Source organism: Cetorhinus maximus, chromosome 12 (assembly GCF_964194155.1).
Source record: "Cetorhinus maximus chromosome 12, sCetMax3.hap1.1, whole genome shotgun sequence".
NCBI lineage: Eukaryota > Metazoa > Chordata > Chondrichthyes > Lamniformes > Cetorhinidae > Cetorhinus > Cetorhinus maximus.
This window is the reverse complement of record NC_135890.1, coordinates 120,634,004-120,652,346: the sequence shown is the minus strand read 5'-3', so window position 1 is coordinate 120,652,346 and position 18,343 is coordinate 120,634,004. Positions and strand designations below refer to the sequence as shown.

General features: G+C 46.3%; 1 protein-coding gene across 1 annotated transcript in view; it reads left to right on the top strand.

Moving 5' to 3' along the window:
* Nucleotides 1-6,223: 6,223 nt before the first annotated feature.
* Nucleotides 6,224-18,343, top strand: part of galnt9 (polypeptide N-acetylgalactosaminyltransferase 9) — a 262,098-nt gene continuing 249,978 nt past the window's right edge. The window contains exon 1 of the mRNA XM_078552894.1: nt 6,224-6,555. Coding sequence (XP_078409020.1) covers nt 6,315-6,555 — 241 coding nt within the window. The 5' untranslated portion in view covers nt 6,224-6,314. The remainder of the gene's footprint in view (nt 6,556-18,343) is intronic.

Genomic DNA, 18,343 nt, shown 5'->3' with positions numbered 1-18,343 from the left:
GGTCCCAAAACTGATACCGGGGAACTCCACTACAAACCTTCCACCAGCACAAAAAATATCCATTAGCCACTGCTCTCTGTTTCCTGTCACTCAGCCAATTTCTTATCCAAGTGCATACTTTCCCTTTTATTCCATGAGCTATAACTTTGCTCACAAGTCTGTTGTGTGGCACTGTATCAAACATCTTCTGGAAGTCCATGTACACCATATCAACAGCATTGCCCTGACCAACCATCTCGTTCTGTTGAAGGGTCATTCGGACTTGTAACGTTAACTATGCTCCTCTCCGCAGATGCTGTCAGACCTGCTGAGTTTTTCCAGGTATTTTTGTTTTTGTTTTGGATTTCCAGCATCCGCAGTTTTTTGCTTTTATGTAATGTTTGCAATTCTTCCGTCCTCTGGGACCACGCCTGAGTCTAAGAAAGACTGAAAAATTGTGGCCAGTGCCTCTGCAATTTCCACTCTCACTTCCCTCCATATCCTTGGATGCATCTCATCCAGTCCCGGCGCCTTATCAACTTTAAGTACAGATAACCTATCCAACACCAACTCCTTTTCAATTTTAAACCCATCTAGTGGCTTAATTGTCTCGTCTTATACCATGGCCTGGGTAGCACCTTCTTCATTCATAAAAACAGATGCAAAACATTCATTTACTACCTTAGGTATGCCCTCTGCCTCCATGTGTATCAGCTGTTCTCCTCCTTTTATTATTTATATGCCGAGGGAAGACTTTGGGATTCCCTTTTATGTTAGCTGCCAGTCTCTTTTCATGCTCCCTCTTTTCTCCTCTTATTTGCTTCTTCACCTCCCCCCTGAACCTTCTGTGTTCAGCTTGGGTTTTCAATCGTATTTTCTAGCGCACACCTGTCAAGTTTTAGCATTTTCCTTATTAAGACCTGTCCGGACTTAACCAAAGTGTGGTCAGCATACCCTGTGTATCACGGGGATTAAAATGTTAACATTAATAGACATTAACTGGACTTGAGAAAAACACAATCACACCAAAAGTAAAAAATGAAAAATGTGTGGAGGGAACCATTTCTATTGCAGACTAACGGTCTGACTGAACACACACAGAAGGCTTTCAATGTGCTAATATACTGTCAACATCAATACTATTCTGGAGTGGAACCCTGAACCTTGATTACCTTCAATCCAGATAAAGAAACTATTTGTGGCATTGTAAATATATCATGACCCAAAGACTAATGGACTGTGTAGAACAGGTCTTCTAAATCAGTGTGATTGGCATCATGGATTGGTTGTCTTGTAAACTGAGAATACATCCTAATTAACACAGAGTATCTATGTTATACATATACAGATATATTTGTCGGTATCAATATGTCTACGTACATTGATATACGTGTGCGTACTTATGTATGTACATGTATGATTGGCAAAAGAACAATTAACAATATGAAGAAAACATTTTTTTTGGTTGAGCAAATTGTTGTGGTCTGGAAGAAAGAGCGGTGGAGGCAGATTCAATAGTAACTTTCAAAAGGGAATTGGATAAATACTTGAAGGGGAGAAATTTAAAGGGCCATGGCATACAAGGCTATGGGCCTAGTGCTGGAAAATGGGATTAGAATAGTTAGGTACTTGTTTGGCCGGCGCAGACTCGATGGGCCGAAGGGCCTTTTTCTGCGCTGTAGACCTCTATGACTCTATGACTATATGAGATAAGAGCAGGGGAGTGAGACTAACTGGATAGTTCTTGCAAAGGGCTGGCACAGGTACAGTGGGCCAAATGGCAGTCTTCTGCGCTGTATGTTTCTAAGATCTGCATGTCTCACTGTTTGTATAATAACTGTTGAATATTGTATAAAACAGGAATATAGATTGAACAATTTTCTTGTAGAATAATGCAAAATTGTCAATAAACAATGATACCACCGTCAACTATTATTTTCAAAAAATTATCATTTATATAGTGCGTTGTCACATCTGTCTGGATACCTCATGGTGCTTTACACACAATGAATTATCCCGAAAATGCCATCTCTGTTAGGTTATGTAGGCAGGTACGGCAGACATTTTGTGCATGGCAACCAATTTTGTTCATGTCAAATTAGCAAGTAAGGACAACTTGGTATCCTAAGGGGTCTAGGATACCAAGGGTCACCTCAGGTCAAACAGCTGAGAAGAAGAAAGACTTGCATTTTACTATCTGCATATGTAAATTCTATCGTATACGAATGTGATATAAATATGCAGGTTGAACGTCCACTGTTGAAACCCTCGCCCATGCCTTTAATTGTTATCTACAGACAGGGTTATTGCAATGCTGGCAGCCTCCCATCTTGCACCATCTGCAAACTTGAACTCATACAATAAAATTCTCGCCAGGTCCCGTTCACCCAACACGCTTGTGCTCACTGATCTGCATTAGCGCCCAGGCTGGCAACAGCGGAATTTTAAAATTCTCATCCTTGCTCTTCCTGTCTCTGTAATTTCTTCCAGCCCTACAACATTCCAGGATCTCTCCGCTGCTCCCACTCTGGCCTCTTGGACATCCCTGATTTTCATCCCTCCACCATCGGTGGCCGTGCCTTCAGCTGCTGAGGCCCTATGCTTTGCAATCTCCTCGCTGAGCCTCTCCACCTCTCTTCCTTCAAGATGTTTTTTTTTTAAACCTGCCTCGCTGGCCCATTTTTTGGTTGCCTATCCTAACGTCTCTTTATGTGGCTGAGTGTCCATATCTTCCTCAGGCCGCTTTGAAACATTTTAGAACATGTTAAATGCACTAGATAAAAGCAAATTGTTGTCGTTATACATATGGCCGCTTTGTATGTTTGGTATTTCCCTGATCTGCCCATGTGCAGATTTGTCTCCAACTGCAAAATGATCAGTTGCCTAAGGCTTCTTCAGATAACTAATCTGATAACAGGACCAGTGAAGTAAATAATTAAACACATTTATCTTGATTGTTGTTCAGTGATAAAATTCTCACTCTTGGGACCTTCAGAAGCAAAACAGAGCTGCAGTTATACCGCACTGCGCCAGCGGGTGAAACTCAGCTGGCCTGACCAAAGTTATACTGCAAGCTGCAAATTGTTTTCTGTAGGCCAAGAGAGAGCCCTCTAATACCTTGGAATAGTATTCTCCCCCACACCTCCAACCCTACCCACCGTGGCTTAGTGGGGGTAGCACATTTTTCTGAGATAAAAGGTTGCAGGTTCATAGTCCCATTCCTAAGACTCAAGCACAAAATCTAGGCTGCCCCTCCCAGTACTGAGGGAGTGCTGCACTGTCAGAGATGCTGTCTTCCCCAGATGAGATGATAAACCAAGGACTCGCCTGCCCTCCCGGATGTTTGTTAAAGATCCCAGGGCACCATTTTGAAGAAGAGCATGGGAATTCTCCTTGGTCATTGACTTGGCCAATATTTATCCCTTAGCCAACATCACTAAAAATAGGTTATCTGGTCATTATCACACCGTTGCTTGTAGGAGCTTGCTGTGCACAAATTGGTTGCTGTGTTACCTACACCATAGCAGTGACTACACTTCAAAAGTGCTTCATTGTCCTGCGGTCATGAAAGCCACTATGTAAAGGGAGGCTTTATTTCTTTCTTTAAAATGCTTATGGATGTCCTACGGTGCTATACAAATGTAAGATCCTTCTTTCTGGAGTTTCTACTCCCACTTGATATAACGTTCAAACCACCAGTTACATAAAGAGAAATAAGGAGAGGGTAAAAAAAAACAGAATGGATTAAGCAAGAACAAGCAAGACAGAAAGGAAAAGGAAGAAATTTTAAATTTGACCATTTTTGAATCTCCAACAATAATTAACAACTTGAAGGAGTGAGACTCTACACTTTTACTTGCTCACTTTCTGGGCAATAGAGGTCATTTGGTAGTCATTGACAATTAGCACATTATTTAAAGGCCAATTACGGATGGGCAATAAATGTTGGCTTAGCCAGTGACACCCACATCCCATGTATGAAGTTTAAAAAAAAGTTAAGAAAGGTTGCTTTAAAATAAATGTTGATAATTAATAGATGAGTTTAACTGTGTCGTTAGCGCACAAATAATGCAGCGACTTTGTGAAAGTCACCAGGACGTTGAGGGAGAGATGCTGTTTTTGTGAAGCTAAGGGTGGAGTGGTGCAAATGATCCAGCAATTTATGGCAATTCACATGAGGTGTTTCTCCCTTTCTACAAATTCCTGAACGATTTACACGTATATAAGGATGAGAATCATACAGACACCTTTATTTTTTTTTGGCAAAAGCTGTCCCATTATTTCCTTGCATGATTTGACATCAAATTTTGTCCTGTAACACTCCTACAAAGCCCCTTAGGACATTTCACTAGATAAAAAGCACTTTGTGGTTATTGTTGCTGTGAGTTGGTGGATAAATGTGAACCAGGGTACACACATGGGTATACAATCTTCTTTAGGTACCATGTATAAGATGCACTGCAGCAATTCGCCAAGGCACCTTCCAAACCCGCGACCTTTACCCCTAGAAGGACAAGGGCAGCAGACACAAGGGGACACCACCACCTGGAAGTTCCCCTCCAAGCCACTTACCATCCTGACTTGGAAATATATCGCCGTTCCTTCACTGTCGCTGGGTCAAAATCCTGGAACTCCCTCCCTAATGGCACTGTGGGTGTACCTACACCATATGGACTGCAGCGGCTCAAGAGGGCAGCTCACCCACCACCTTCTCAGGGGGCAACTAGGGATGGGCAATAAATGCTGGGCTTAGCCTCACCCCATGTATGAATTTTTTTAAAAGTTAAGAAAAATTGCTTTAAAATAAATGAATTGAATTGCACTATAGTACAGATTTGTAGTGAGGTTTTATTTTGCAATGCTTATTTTCAAATGAGAGAAAGAGAGAGAGAGAAAGGGAGAGAGATAGAGAGAGAGAGAGAGAAAGGGAGAGAGAGATGCTTATTTTCAAATGAGAGAGAGAGAGAAAGGGAGAGAGAGAGAGAAAGGGAGAGAGATGCTTATTTTCAAATGAGAGAGAAAGAGAGAAAGGGAGAGAGAGAGAGAAAGAGAGAGATGCTTATTTTCAAATGAGAGAGAGAGGGAGAGAGAGAGAGAAAGGGAGAGAGAGAGATGCTTATTTTCAAATGAGAGAGAGAGAGAGAAAGGGAGAGAGAGAGGGAGAGAGAGGGAGAGAGAGCTTTCCCCCTTGATGTGAAGCAATGGAAGTTTTGCAGTCTATATGTTGTAGCTTTAAGGGCCGAGTGGAGCAGTCTGTACGTCACTGTAATCCGACGTTTGCTTTGCCTCTTTACTCTCCAACCCCCTTTCCACCAGCGCAGAGCAGCTGCCGGAGCCCGAGTGCAATGGAAAACCTGGAGAGGGGACAGGGGAGAGAGAGAGAGAGAGAGAGCGGCGGCTGCTGCACCACCGGAGTGTCCACCCGACCAGCCCCACTCTCACCATTCGCTCTCTCTTTTATTTGGTCCCCCTCCCACAGACAAAACCCGCTCCAGTATGAGAGTTAAAGCCAGCCGGAGACACGGAGTTGGAACCTCTCAGCAGCGGGAGCTGCCCAGGAAAGCCCCTGAGTACTTAAATTCCCCCTTCTTCCTGATTCGCCTTGCTCTGTGACAAGCTGCTTTGCTTCTCTATCTGGACAGCTGAGGCTGAACCTCTCCCTCCCTCTCCCTCCTTCCCTCTCTCTCTCCCTCTCTCTCTCCCTGTCTCCTTCCCTCTCTCCCTCTCTCTCCTTCCCTCTCTCCCTCTCCCTCTCTCCCCCTGTCTCCTTCCCTCTCTCCCTCTCTCCCTTTCCCCTTCCCTCTCTCCCTGTCTCCTTCCCTCTCTCTCTGTCTCCCTCTCCCTCTCTCTCCCTGTCTCCTTCCCTCTCTCCCTGTCTCCCTCTCCCTCTCTCTCCCTGTCTCCTTCCCTCTCTCCCTGTCTCCCTCCCTCCCTCCCTGTCTCCTTCCCTCTCTCCCTCTCTCTCCTTCCCTCTCTCCCTCTCCCTCTCTCCCCCTGTCTCCTTCCCTCTCTCCCTCTCTCCCTTTCCCCTTCCCTCTCTCCCTGTCTCCTTCCCTCTCTCTCTGTCTCCCTCTCCCTCTCTCTCCCTGTCTCCTTCCCTCTCTCCCTGTCTCCCTCTCCCTCTCTCTCCCTGTCTCCTTCCCTCTCTCCCTGTCTCCCTCTCTCTCCCTGTCTCCTTCCCTCTCTCCCTCCCTCCCTCTCTCCTTCCCTCTCTCTCTCTCTAAGCCTGCACTGAACCATCTCAAGGTTGTCCCACTGTGTGGTGGAGGTGGGGCAAGGGGGGTGAGGAGAGAAAGCCCAGATGTGCCCTCCTCACCTGCACCCTCTCCAGTTACATGGCTCCTGCACGTCGGATCAAAACTTTGCTGACCGTCAACATCTTGGTCTTCCTGGGGATAGTCCTGTTCTCCGTCTACTGCCGGATTTCCGAACGCTCCGAGGAGCTGGTGCAGATCCCTGAGCGGACAGTCAGGAGCCGGAGTGCCAGGCGGCAGCAGCAGCTTCTCCTGAAGGACAGAGAGAACATCCTGCAGCGGTTGGACCATTTGGAAGAAGTGGTTTACAACCAGCTCAATGGTAAAGAAAAAAAACCCTCATTTTATTATGGTCTCCACTCTCTCCCCTCCACTTTTTTTTTTGCTCTCTCCACCCCCTCACTCTCAGGACCCTGTCCTGAGCAAGTTATATATATATATATATTTTTAAACATTTAGTTTTGGTAGGTGCTGCTTTCCCCCATCCCCTTTTCCCCTGATCCTGACAGGCTGACACTGGGCTAGGTCACTGTGCCTCTGTGTCCCTCTGTGTGTCCCTCTGTGCCTCTGCCTCTCTGTCCCTCTGTTTCCCTCTGTGTGTCCCTCTGTGCCTCTGCCTCTCTGTCCCTCTGTGTCCCTCTGTCCCTCTCTGTGTCTCTGTGTCTCTGTGCCTCTGTCCCTCTGTGTCCCTCTGTGCCTCTGTCCCTCTGTGCCTCTGTCCCTCTGTGCCCCTCTGTGCCTCTGTCCCTCTGTGACTCTGTGTCCCTCTGTGCCTCTGTGTCCCTCTGTGCCTCTGTCCCTCTGTCCCCCTCTGTGTCCCTCTCTGTGCCTCTGTCCCTCTGTCCCCCTCTGTCCCCCTCTGTCCCCCTCTGTGCCTCTGTGTCCCTCTGTGCCTCTGTCCCTCTCTGTCCCTCTGTCCCTCTGTGCCTCTGTCCCTCTGTGCCTCTGTCCCTCTGTGCCTCTGTCCCTCTGCACATTTACTGAGCGGTCACTTTGCAAATTCCAATTTGTTCAGGCTAACCCGGTTTTTTTTTTAAACGGAAGGGCAGCATTTCTGTAGCGCCTTTCAACGAACTCAGAAGGTCCCCCAAGGGCCTTTTTTGCAGCCACTTTTTTGTGGAAGCGCAGGCGCGGGTGGCAGCCAACTGACGCACAGCAAGATCCCACAAAGAGCAACGAGGTAATGACCAGATGATGGTTGAGGAATAAAGACACCAGCCAGGACAGAGGGGAGGGGAGAGAGGGAGGGAGGGAGGGGGGCGGAGAGAGAGAACGCCCCAGCTCTTCTTCCAAAATAACACAGTGGGACCTTTTATGTCCACCTGTGAGGGCAGAGTGGGGCCTCGGTTTTAATGTCTCGGTGGATGGCAGCCTCAGACCAGGCAGCTCCCCCCCTCAGTGCCAGCCTGCATCTCTGCGCTCAGATCTCTGGAGTGGGATTTGAACACACAATCTGTCGACTCCGATGCGGGGTCGCTTTAAACGACAGTCACACTAAGAGGCAACCTTGGTATAAAATGATGCTCGCGGTAGTGGGTCAATTTTACCCAGTACAGGGATTTTAATCAGCGCATCCCACGATGGCTGTGGTGTATGAGGTTGCTATGGCAACCGTAGTAAATTACCCAGAATGGGCAAAGACTTTGAGCCTTTTTTTTTGAGAACGGGCGATGTGGCTTCGGGCAGTTGGGTTTAAAATGCTCCTAAATTTCGGGAACTGCCTCCCTAATATTTTTGTTATCCCTGCAGCCTAGGTTCAGATATCAGTTAACTTTAATTCGGGTATTCAGCGTTTTGAAAGTTTTGCAGTGCGATTGTTAACCACGTTTAATTTCAGAACCTCAGCTTCACTCGTGCTGAACAATGTCTGGTCAAAGTGTCTGTATTGTAAACCCTCACTGCACTCGATCTAGCATTCGATGATAATCAGCAGCTACCTCTTGCAAGCATTAAGTGAAGACCAAACCTGGATTTAAAATGTAGAATCTTCTTTTCGTATTCGTACCAAGTCTGCTTCTTGCAGCTCGCACACCCCCACCCTCTAAACCCTCTAACTGCTGCCCTACATTCACTCCTGGTCCAGCTATGCCTTAATTTTAAAATTGTGTTTTAATTCCCTCCACGGCCTCGGCCCTCCCTCACTCTGTAACTTCCTCCAGCCGCAACCCTGTGAGGATTCCGTGCTGACCTCTTGCACATCCCTGATTTTAATCACTCCACCAAAGTGCCTTCAGCTGCCAAGGCCCTGAGCTCTGGAATTCCCTCCGTAAGCCTCTCCAACTTTCTCCCCTCTTTTAAGAAGCTCCTTAAAACCTACCTCTTTGACCAAGCTTTTGGTTCACCTGCCCTAATATCTCTTTAAGTGGTTTGGTGACAAAGTTTGTTTGATAGCCCCCTTGTGAAGTGCTTTGGAATGTTTTGCTATGTTAAGGACACTGTATTGGTACAAGGTGTTGTTCTGGTACCCTCACGGATTGCAAAATTTGTGCCCCCAGTTCAATTCCCCTCTCCTCCGAGTCAGAAGTTTGGAGTTCAAAACTCCATTGCTGTCTTTAGCCTGTAATCTAAGCTGGCAATTCCCGTGCCATACTGAGGGAGTGCAGCACTGTCAGGAGTGCCGTACTGAGGGAGTGCAGCACTGTCAGGAGTGCCGTACTGAAGGAGTGCAGCACTGTCAGGAGTGCCGTACTGAGGGAGTGCAGCACTGTCAGGAGTGCCGTACTTCAGATGTGACGGTAAACTGAGGCCCTGTCTCCCTGTTTGTGTGGACATTGAAGATCCCATAGCATTTATCCGCAGGTATCCTAGCCAACAACTGTCATTCAACAAATCTCGTCAACAATCAGATCAGCTAGTTATGCACAACATTGCTGCTTATGGGATCGTGCTGTGCACCACCAGCTGCCTTGCTTTCCCACTAATATAAGTCTTTGATCTTCAAAGTAATTCACTCTGTGCCTGCGTTCCACAACATCACTTGATGATGTGATAAAGTGCTGTGTACATATTTTCTGTTTAAACATGAAATCAAAAAGAAAACTATCAAAGACTGTCCATTAAGCAGCTTTGATATGTTTTTCTCCTGCTTGGAAGGGCAACAGAAAAATGGAAACAAAGAAAGGGATTTAAAATTGTTCTACTTCCTGGATGTACGAATTCAAAACATTGGTGTTCAAGTCAGCTTTTCCATCAGCCTACACCTGTCAACTAGCCAATACATTACCTAGTCCACATCCTTATGTAACACATCTGAACAGAATGATATGTTATTGAGAATGAGAAGTAGGACACGCAGGATAAAAATAAGAATGCTCCTTGCGCAGGCTGAAGCCATGTATTTTTAATGACTCGCTCTCTGATCTGTCCTTTTCTTTTTGAAGTTCATGATTACCTTGTTATTGTTTTCTGAAACTTTTGAATTTCTCACCGCGATCTGTCTTGTCACCCCAATGGTCGCCTTCTTTCGGTATTTTCAGGTAAACCGTTTGGTTGCAGATGTTGTTCCTGTTTCAGGGCCCCTCGATTTTTGTGACCAGTGGAGGAAGTAATTGAACACCTTTCTTTTTGAAGGTTCATGGGGACTGCAGGTGCCTGCAATTTGCATTTCCACAAAGGGGGTATTAAATTAAGGGTGTTCGTGAAGGGCGGGTTTATGTGTCTGAGGAGCACTTTGCCAATCCATTAATTTGCGTAAAATGGATCGCATAGATGTCAGAATGACCTAGAATGCACATCACAGAAAAAGTAGCCCTCGCTGGTGTTTCTGCTCCACAGGAGCCTCCTCCCACCCCTCTTTATCTCACTCTAACAACCTATCCTCCAATTCCTTCCTTCCTCATGTGGTTTCGAACTTCCCCTTCACGGCATCTCAGTTAGGACTGGTGTAATCGATCTTATTACTACTGAACTGGAATCCAATTGTGGACTTCATAATCATGCTTGAATCATGTTCACATTTTTGTTTGATTGATGTCCAGTTATTTACCAGGGACTGCATTAACCCTGTCCACAAATTAATGTAAAAATCCCAAATAATCAGGGGCGATGCTGATGTTAGAGCGCCGTAGAATAATGATCTCTACATGTGCTGGTCAATGAGTTAATTAGGCACTGTATCCGAGCTTGCGTACAGTCATATCATTAATCAAACCAATGTTGCAGCAGTCCATTTCCTCTACCATGAGCAGATCTCCTGTGGCATTGCTTACCAGTAGTCAGATGATTCTGGCTTTACTAAGTACATGAGCGTGTTGCACCGCACGCTGCACAATATACTCTTTCAAATGATGAGGAACGGTTGCCTCTAACCAGAACTGCCCCTCTCAGGCTGCAGAGTCGAACTGTCGCGAAAACAATATTGTGAGGTGAACTAAGAATGCGTTGCTGCTGATGAGAGAAATTTACAAGTGGGCGGTTATTATAAATTTCATTACTTCGGGTCAGAAGAAATAAGCACAAAATTTTGTCTTCTCTATGATATTTCTGCAGTGCAATGACTCATTTTAATCTATCGATCAGTGATGGAAAAATAAGCTCTCCCATGTAAAATCAGTATTAAGAATTGGTGTCGTGCTCAGAGCCAATACTTAATATACTTTTTTTTTATATATTAAGTGGGGTGGACAATATGGTAAACGTGAGGCTTATAGTTTGTCCTGTTATCAAGTTGACAGAGACAGTCAGAGACTGCTTTCTAATCTATTGTCTACCAAAATGGCTTTCAATAAATTTCATGGAGATTGTGTCAATTTTTTTTAAGTTCTTTCACAGAATGTGGCCAGGCCAGCATTCATTGCAATGCAGTTACTGAATACTCCTCTTTTGTCTATGTTCAAATCATTGATGTCAATGGAAAACAAAAGATCTTAACGTCAATCTCAAAACTATACTAAAATCTTGCCAGGCTTGGATTTCCATAGCGCTTTCCACAACCTCAGGGCATCACAAAACACTTTACAGCCAATGAAGTATTTTTGAAGTATAGGCCGGAACTTTCCACCCCACACACCGGCGGGATCTTCCGGGTCCACCAACGTGAACGGAGATTTCGATGGCTCGCCGGGGCCAGGGAGGCTGGATGTTTCCGGCAATAGTCACTGTTATGGTGTAGGAATTGCAGCGGGTGGTTTGGACACAGGTTCCTACAATGGAGACACCAGAACTCCCCTGCTCGTCTTCAGAATAGTGCCATTGGCTCTTTTGCACCCATCTAAAAGGACCAACAAGTCCTCAGTGTAACATCTCGTCTGAAATTCAGCACCTCGGACAGTGCAGCACTCCCTCACCACTGCACTGGAGGTTTAGCCTTGATTTTGTGCTCTACGTTCTGGAGTGAGACGCAAACCCATGACTTCCCGACTCAGAGTTGAGCGTTGCCACCCGAAAGCTAAAAAAAACATCCATCATGATATCTCTTCCACTTATATTCTCTTTAATGCTATAAACCTTCATTTTTGTAAAGAAAAGACTGTCATTTGGCATGTTACCAAGGGTTGGACATTACGCTCTCTCCCGCCTGGCAGGATATTACAGTCCCGCCGAACTAAAGGGAGATTTAAATGGTTCGCTGCATCTGCCGGGGGCAGAGAAGACACAGCTGAGCCATAAAATGCTGGCCCAAATCTCTTCTGAAAAACTATAGTATACATCTATCACATTCCTTATATTTATACACTGCACTTTCCTTAAATCTTCAGTTGCCAAACAGGTCTTGCCCGAGACAAATTCATGCTGACTGTCCCTGCTGAGTCCATGCCTGGGGCATTCTCAGAAGGGGGTAAGTTCTGGCATTGGGACCTTACAAGGGTCCTGGGTCTGGATTAGCAGGCAGCAGGACCACAACAGCAATGTTCCTGGAGGCGGCCTCTTAACTGGCAGCTGCCTGGCCGGCTGTCCATTGCAGCGCAGTTAATGGGCGCTCCTCACTGGTGGAGGGCCAGCAGCTCAGAAGCACCAGCAGCTCGGCCGAGGGAAGTGAATGCTGTTGCGGCAGCAAGGAGAATGAGAGGGTGCCTCCACCTTGGGGCAGCCAATGCCACTTTTCTGCTGGGGTTAAGCGGGCAAGCCCGGTGTTTGGTTGGAGAGCACCTCCAGTGGCAGTGTCTGGGGTTGCAGGGGTGGCTGTTGCTGCCAGGGGCCCCATCCTTGGGCCTTGGAGCCTCCGGCTCTGGCGCCACCGGATGGTTGCAGGGTGGCCACCTTCACACAGCTGGTGGCCTGTGCATGCAGTGGGGGGGAGGAGGGCGCTTGGCCACTGGGAAGATAGATAGAAACATAGAAAGTAGGAGCAGGAGGAGGCCATTCGGCCCTTCGAGCCTGCTCCGCCATTCATTATGATCATGGCTGATCATCCAACTCCACAGCCTGCTCCCGCTTTCTCCCCATATCCTTTGATCTCTTTCGCCCCAAGAGCTATATCTAACTCCTTCTTGAAAACACACAATGTTTTGACCTCAACTACTTTCTGTGGTAATGAATCCCACAGGCTCACCACTCTCTGGGTGAAGAAATTTCTCCTCATCTCAGTCCTAAATGGTCTACCCCGTTTCCTCACACTGTGACCCCTGGTTCTGGACTCCCCCACCATCGGGAACATCCTTCCTGCATCTACCCTGTCTAGTCCTGTTAGAATTTTATAGGTTTCTATGAGATCCCCCCTCATTCTACTGAACTCCAGTGAATATAATCCTAATCGACTCAATCTCTCCTCATATGTTAGTCCCGCCATCCCAGGAATCAGTCGGGTAAACCTTTGCTGCACTCCCTCCATAACAAGTACACCCTCAGATAAGGAGACCAAAACTGAACACAATATTCCAGGTGTGGACTCACCAAAGCCCTGTACAATTGCAGCAAGACATCCCTGTTCCTGTACTCAAATCCTCTGGCTATGAGGGCCAACCTACCATTTGTCTTCTTTACCGCCTGCTGCACCTGCATGCTTACCTTCAGCGACTGGTGTGCAAGGATACCCACATTCCCCTCTCTCAATTTATAGCCATTCAGATAATAATCTGCCTTCCTGTTTTTGCTACCAAAATGGATAACCTCAGATTTATCCACATTATACTGCATCTGTCATGCATTTGCCCACTCACTCAGCTTGTCCAAATCACACTGAAGCATCTCTGCATCCTCCTCACAGCTCACCCTCCCACCCAGCTTTGTGTCATCTGCAAATTTGGAGATATTACATTTAATTCCCTCATCTAAATCATTAATATATATTGTGAATAACTGGGGTTATCTTGGGCTTTTAATTGGCTAAATTGGTTGCCCACTTCTGATCAGTGGGCAAGTGGTCCCCAACAATCACAACCATCTTCCTTTATGCTGGGTAATACTCCAAGCTGTGGAGAGTTTTCCCCCTGATTCCCATTGACTCTAGTTTTGCTAGGGCTCCTCGACGCTACACACGGTCAAATGTGGCCTTGATGTCAAGGGCAGCCACTCTCGCCTCCCCTCTTTTGTCCATGTTTGAACCAAGGCCATAAGGCAAGGAGCCAAGTTGCCAATTACTTTAACACTTTAAGCTCTGGTAGAATTCTGGTAAATCTCCACTGCACCCCCTCCAAGGCCTCCTTTCTGAGGTGCGGTGTCCAGACTGAACACATTAACTCCGGATGAGGCCCAACCAGAGCTTTGCATTGAGTTCTGAACCTGGGTTAATTGATTATTTTTTTAAAATGACAAAATTGAACACAAGAGCAACAGTAGGAGATGTTTAAACATGAGATGGATAAGGGACAGGCCAAGAGCATTCTCACTACAACTAAATGGGTTACAAGATAATCACAGAATCGTTATGGGACAGAAGGAGGCTATTCCGCCCATCCTGTCTGCACTAGCTCTCCAAATGTGTAATTAACCTACTGTCATTCTCCCACCTTCTCCCCGTAACTCTGCACATTCTTCCTATTAAGAAAACAGTCTAATTCCCTCTTGAAAACCTTGATTGAACCTGCCTCCACCACACACTCAGGCTGTGCATTCCAGACCCTAACCGCTTGCTGTGTGGAAAAGCCTTTCCTCATGTTGCTTTTGCTTCTTTTACTAATTACTTTAAATCTGTGCCCTCTCATTCTTGATTCGTTCACAAGTGGCAACGACTTCTCCCTATCCACTCTGCCCAAACCTCTCATGATTTTGAATACCTTTGTCAAATCTTCTCTCAGCCTTCTTTTCTCCCAGGAAAACAGTCCTAACTTCTCTAATCTATCTTCCTAACTGAAGTTCCTCATCCCAGGGACCATTCTCACTAATCTTTTCTGCACCCTTTCCAATGCCTTCACATCATTCCTAAAGTGCAGCACCCAAAACTGGACAGTACTCCAGCAGAGGCCGAACTAGTGTCTTATACAAGATCAACACAACCTGCTTGCTCTTGCACTCTACGTTCCTATTAATAAAGCCCAGGATATTGTATGCGTCAGGCGCGTGCCTGCCGCCTTCAATGACAATGACTGAGGGGTTAGAAGAGAAATTCAGATTAAAGGTAAAGATGTGCAATAAGTACAGGGGCGAATAGAGAGAACCACACTGGGAATTATAAAATAGCACGGAAGAGAAATGGAGAAAGATCATAGGGAACTCAAACTAAGTGACAGTGAACAGGTTATTGCTGAGTAAGTGCCGCTTGATAGCACTGTCAACAACATCCTCCGTCACTTTACTGATAATCGAGAGTAGACTGATGGGGCGGTAATTGGCCGGGTTGGATTTGTCCTGCTTTTTGTGGACGGGGACATACCTGGGTAATTTTCCACATTGCCAGTGTTGTCGATGTGTACTGGAACAGTTTGGCTAGGGGCGCGGCAAGTTCTGGAGCACCAAGTCTTCAGGACTGTTACTGAGATGTTTTCCCTTTTCGGGTACGTATCCAATTCCCTTTTGAAATTTACTGTTGAATCTGCTTCCACCGCCCCTTTCAGGCAGCACCTTCCAGATCGCAACAAAGCTCATCGTGTAAAAGCCCCTTCTGGCTTTTGTTGCCAGTGATTTTAAATCTATGTCCTTTACTCACCAACCCTTCAGCCAGTGGAATTGGTTTCAGCCTATTTGTCTTAGTAGCTGCCTCCCTGCACCCACAAGATTTTGAACAGCTCTATTAAATCTCCCCTTAACTGCCTCAGCTGTAAAGAAAACAACCCCAGTTCCCCTAATCTCTCCACATAACTGACAGTCCTCAGCTCTCATGTACTGCTCTTACACATCCTCCTCATCTCCTCCTGTACTATACTACTGCCTTCCTTGTTAAAAGTAATGCAAAATATTTAAATTTCTACTCCAGTCCTTCAATGCTTCTACATCTCCAAGTGGCCCCATGCCTTTAACTATCCTTTCTCCTGCTTATAGCTATTTCTCTTTCTGCTCACGAGAAGCCTTCTTTCATTCTGCACCTCAGTCTCCCTAATCTCTTTCTCCATCTCTCTTCCGTGCTGTTTTATAATTCCCATTGTGGATTCCTGTATTCGCCCCTGTACTTATGTATGTCTTTTTCTTTAATCTGAATATTCCTTCTAACCTCTCAATCACTGCTACCTTGTAACCCATTTAGTTGTCAGAATGCTCTTGGCTTGTCCCTTATCCATTGCATGTTTAAACGTCTCCTGCTGTTGCTTTTGTGTTGAGTTTGTCATTTTTTTTTTACAATTTATTAACTTGGGTTCAGACCCCTTTAACCACACTGATATTGGCCAATTTTCCAGTCCACCCACCCCCGCCGTACCCCTTGGGTCTTTTATTTGGTTTCTGATATATTAATTATCCAGGTATTCACTCTTCACTTTATTTTTGTAAACTAAAACTCTCAAAGTGCAAAAAAAAAGCAATTTAAAGTGATGAATGGAACATTGGCCCTTATCTCAAGGGCTCTGAGTACAAAGAGATGGAATTAGGTTGTGGCTGTGCAAGAGCTCTGGTTAGATCCCATTTAGTGTACTGCATTGAGTTCTGGGCACCACACCTCAGGAAGGAGGTATTGGCCATAATGGGGTGCAGTGGAGATTTGGAGTTCTATCAGGGCTTCAAGGGTTAAATTATGAGGACAGGTTGCACAAGCAAGGATTGTACGCTTTAACTGTGAGGATTGAGCAGAGATGTAATTGAAGTGATTAAGATGATTAAAGAATTTTAGGGAAACTGTTTCTTCTGATGGGTGGGCAGTCTAGAACAAAGGGGCACTGGTGGGGGATGGAGGTGGGGTCCTTCCTGTGACTGGACATGCATTGAGCCATATGAGATTAGGAGGGGGTGTAAGCTGGAATGTTGAAGGTCACTGCTGCTGTCAAATTAACATTGCCGCTGTTTGGCGTCATGATCTACCTACTCTGCACGCTCCTGGTCGACCCTCACTCCGAGTGTGCGAATGCCCTCCCTAATATGGTGTCTGGTGGGACACGCACCAGAAATGCCCCCATATCGTGAATGCCTAAGGGCAAAAAAAACGCATCTGAGTTTTACACATCATTCAGGATTTGCACAAGTAAAAGTGCGAGCGATTTGTTCATGCAAAAAATTCTTAGCAAAGCAGCTATTCAAAATATTGCGGAGGAAATACAAGGTTAGGTTGTCAAATGGGCACTGGCCTATCAATCTACTGTGTCTGCTGACCCGATGGGAACAGTTTTGCATCAATATATATATGAGATAATAAACATCTGGCACGGTGTTACAGCGCTGTAATTCAATCGGAGTGGCAGTAACCACGTCCTGGGCTGAGAAGAGAAGCTTCGGCGTTTCAGCAATAACAGAACCGTCAAATTGAATTACTGCCTTTAATCCACTAACAAGCACTTGTTATTCTTTGTTCTGTGTAATCTATGGTTTGTTTCAAATGAGCAGTCCTGAGTTTTGAAGTTAGGGTAATTTTGAAGCAAGTTACGCAAGTGTTGCAACAGTAGCAGTCAGGAGGCAACGGAAAGTGGTGAAAATGGTTCGAGAGTTCAGAGGAGGGTACGAGCGGTTCAGCTTCAGCTCCCACATTGTGCGTTCTTTTCTGTAGCTAATCACCTTTGGGTGCTATCATTGATTCGGTGTCCCTCTTCGCTTCTGTGGCACACTCGCCTCTGACTGAGGCCAGAAGGTTGCGGAGTCAAGTGCCCACTCCAGAGATTTGAGCTCAGGATGCAATCTGAAACGCCCCCCCGGGGCAGGATGTTTAGGTCAGCAGGCGGGCGGGTGCACAGCTGACCCGATGGGAAGCGAAACCGGGCGAGGTGACGTCGGGCGAGCGTCCCGACATCGTTCCTGCGCTGACGCAGTAATTCGGCTGGCGGGCGCACACCAAAGCTGGAAATGCACCCGCCGACAATTAAGAGGCCAACTGAGGTAACCGAAGTTGCAATTGTCTTTATTTTTACGTTGCTCGTCCAACCTTAGGGTTGACGGGCGGGCGAATCGGCCAGGCATTTCTCTTCAAACCTCGTCCAAGGGCGGGATGAGGTTTCCGTTATTAATTGATGAAAAATAAAAGATCTATGGGCAGCATTTTTTTATCCTGTATACGTTCAGGTGACTGATTGTGATGCTTTGCACATTTTTTTTTCCTGATTTTAAAAACTTTACGCTTTTCGGGTTTTTAGCTCCCCCAGGCACCCTCTCTGCCTTCAGGGAGCTTCCTGTCAGCGCTCGCTCGCGCCCGCGCTGACATCAGCGCCCGGCCTCCCTCCCGCCACATCCCCGGCTGAACCTCTCAGCGCCTGCTTCACACCGGCTGGCCGTTAACTGGCTAGCCAGCGCGAAATCGCGGTCAGGAGTTGATCGTGGCCGGTGGCCCGATTCCCGGCCTCTCCAGTCCCGTCAACCTAAAAAAATTTAGTCCCCTCGCCAGGGTGGAGGGAGTGCTGGGTTTTGGAGGTGTCTTTTTCCAGGTTAAACGTTAAACCAAGGTTCCATCTGTCCTCTCAATACTGGAGTATTGCGTCCAGTTCTGGGCACCACACTTTAGGATGGATGTGAAGGCATTAGAGAGGGTGCAGAAAAGAGGCACAGGAATAGTTCCAGGGATGAGGAACTTCAGCTACGTAGAAAGATCGGAGAAGCTAGGACTGTTCTCCTTGAAGAAGAGAAGATTGAGAGGAGGTTTGATCGAGGTATTCAAAATCACGAGG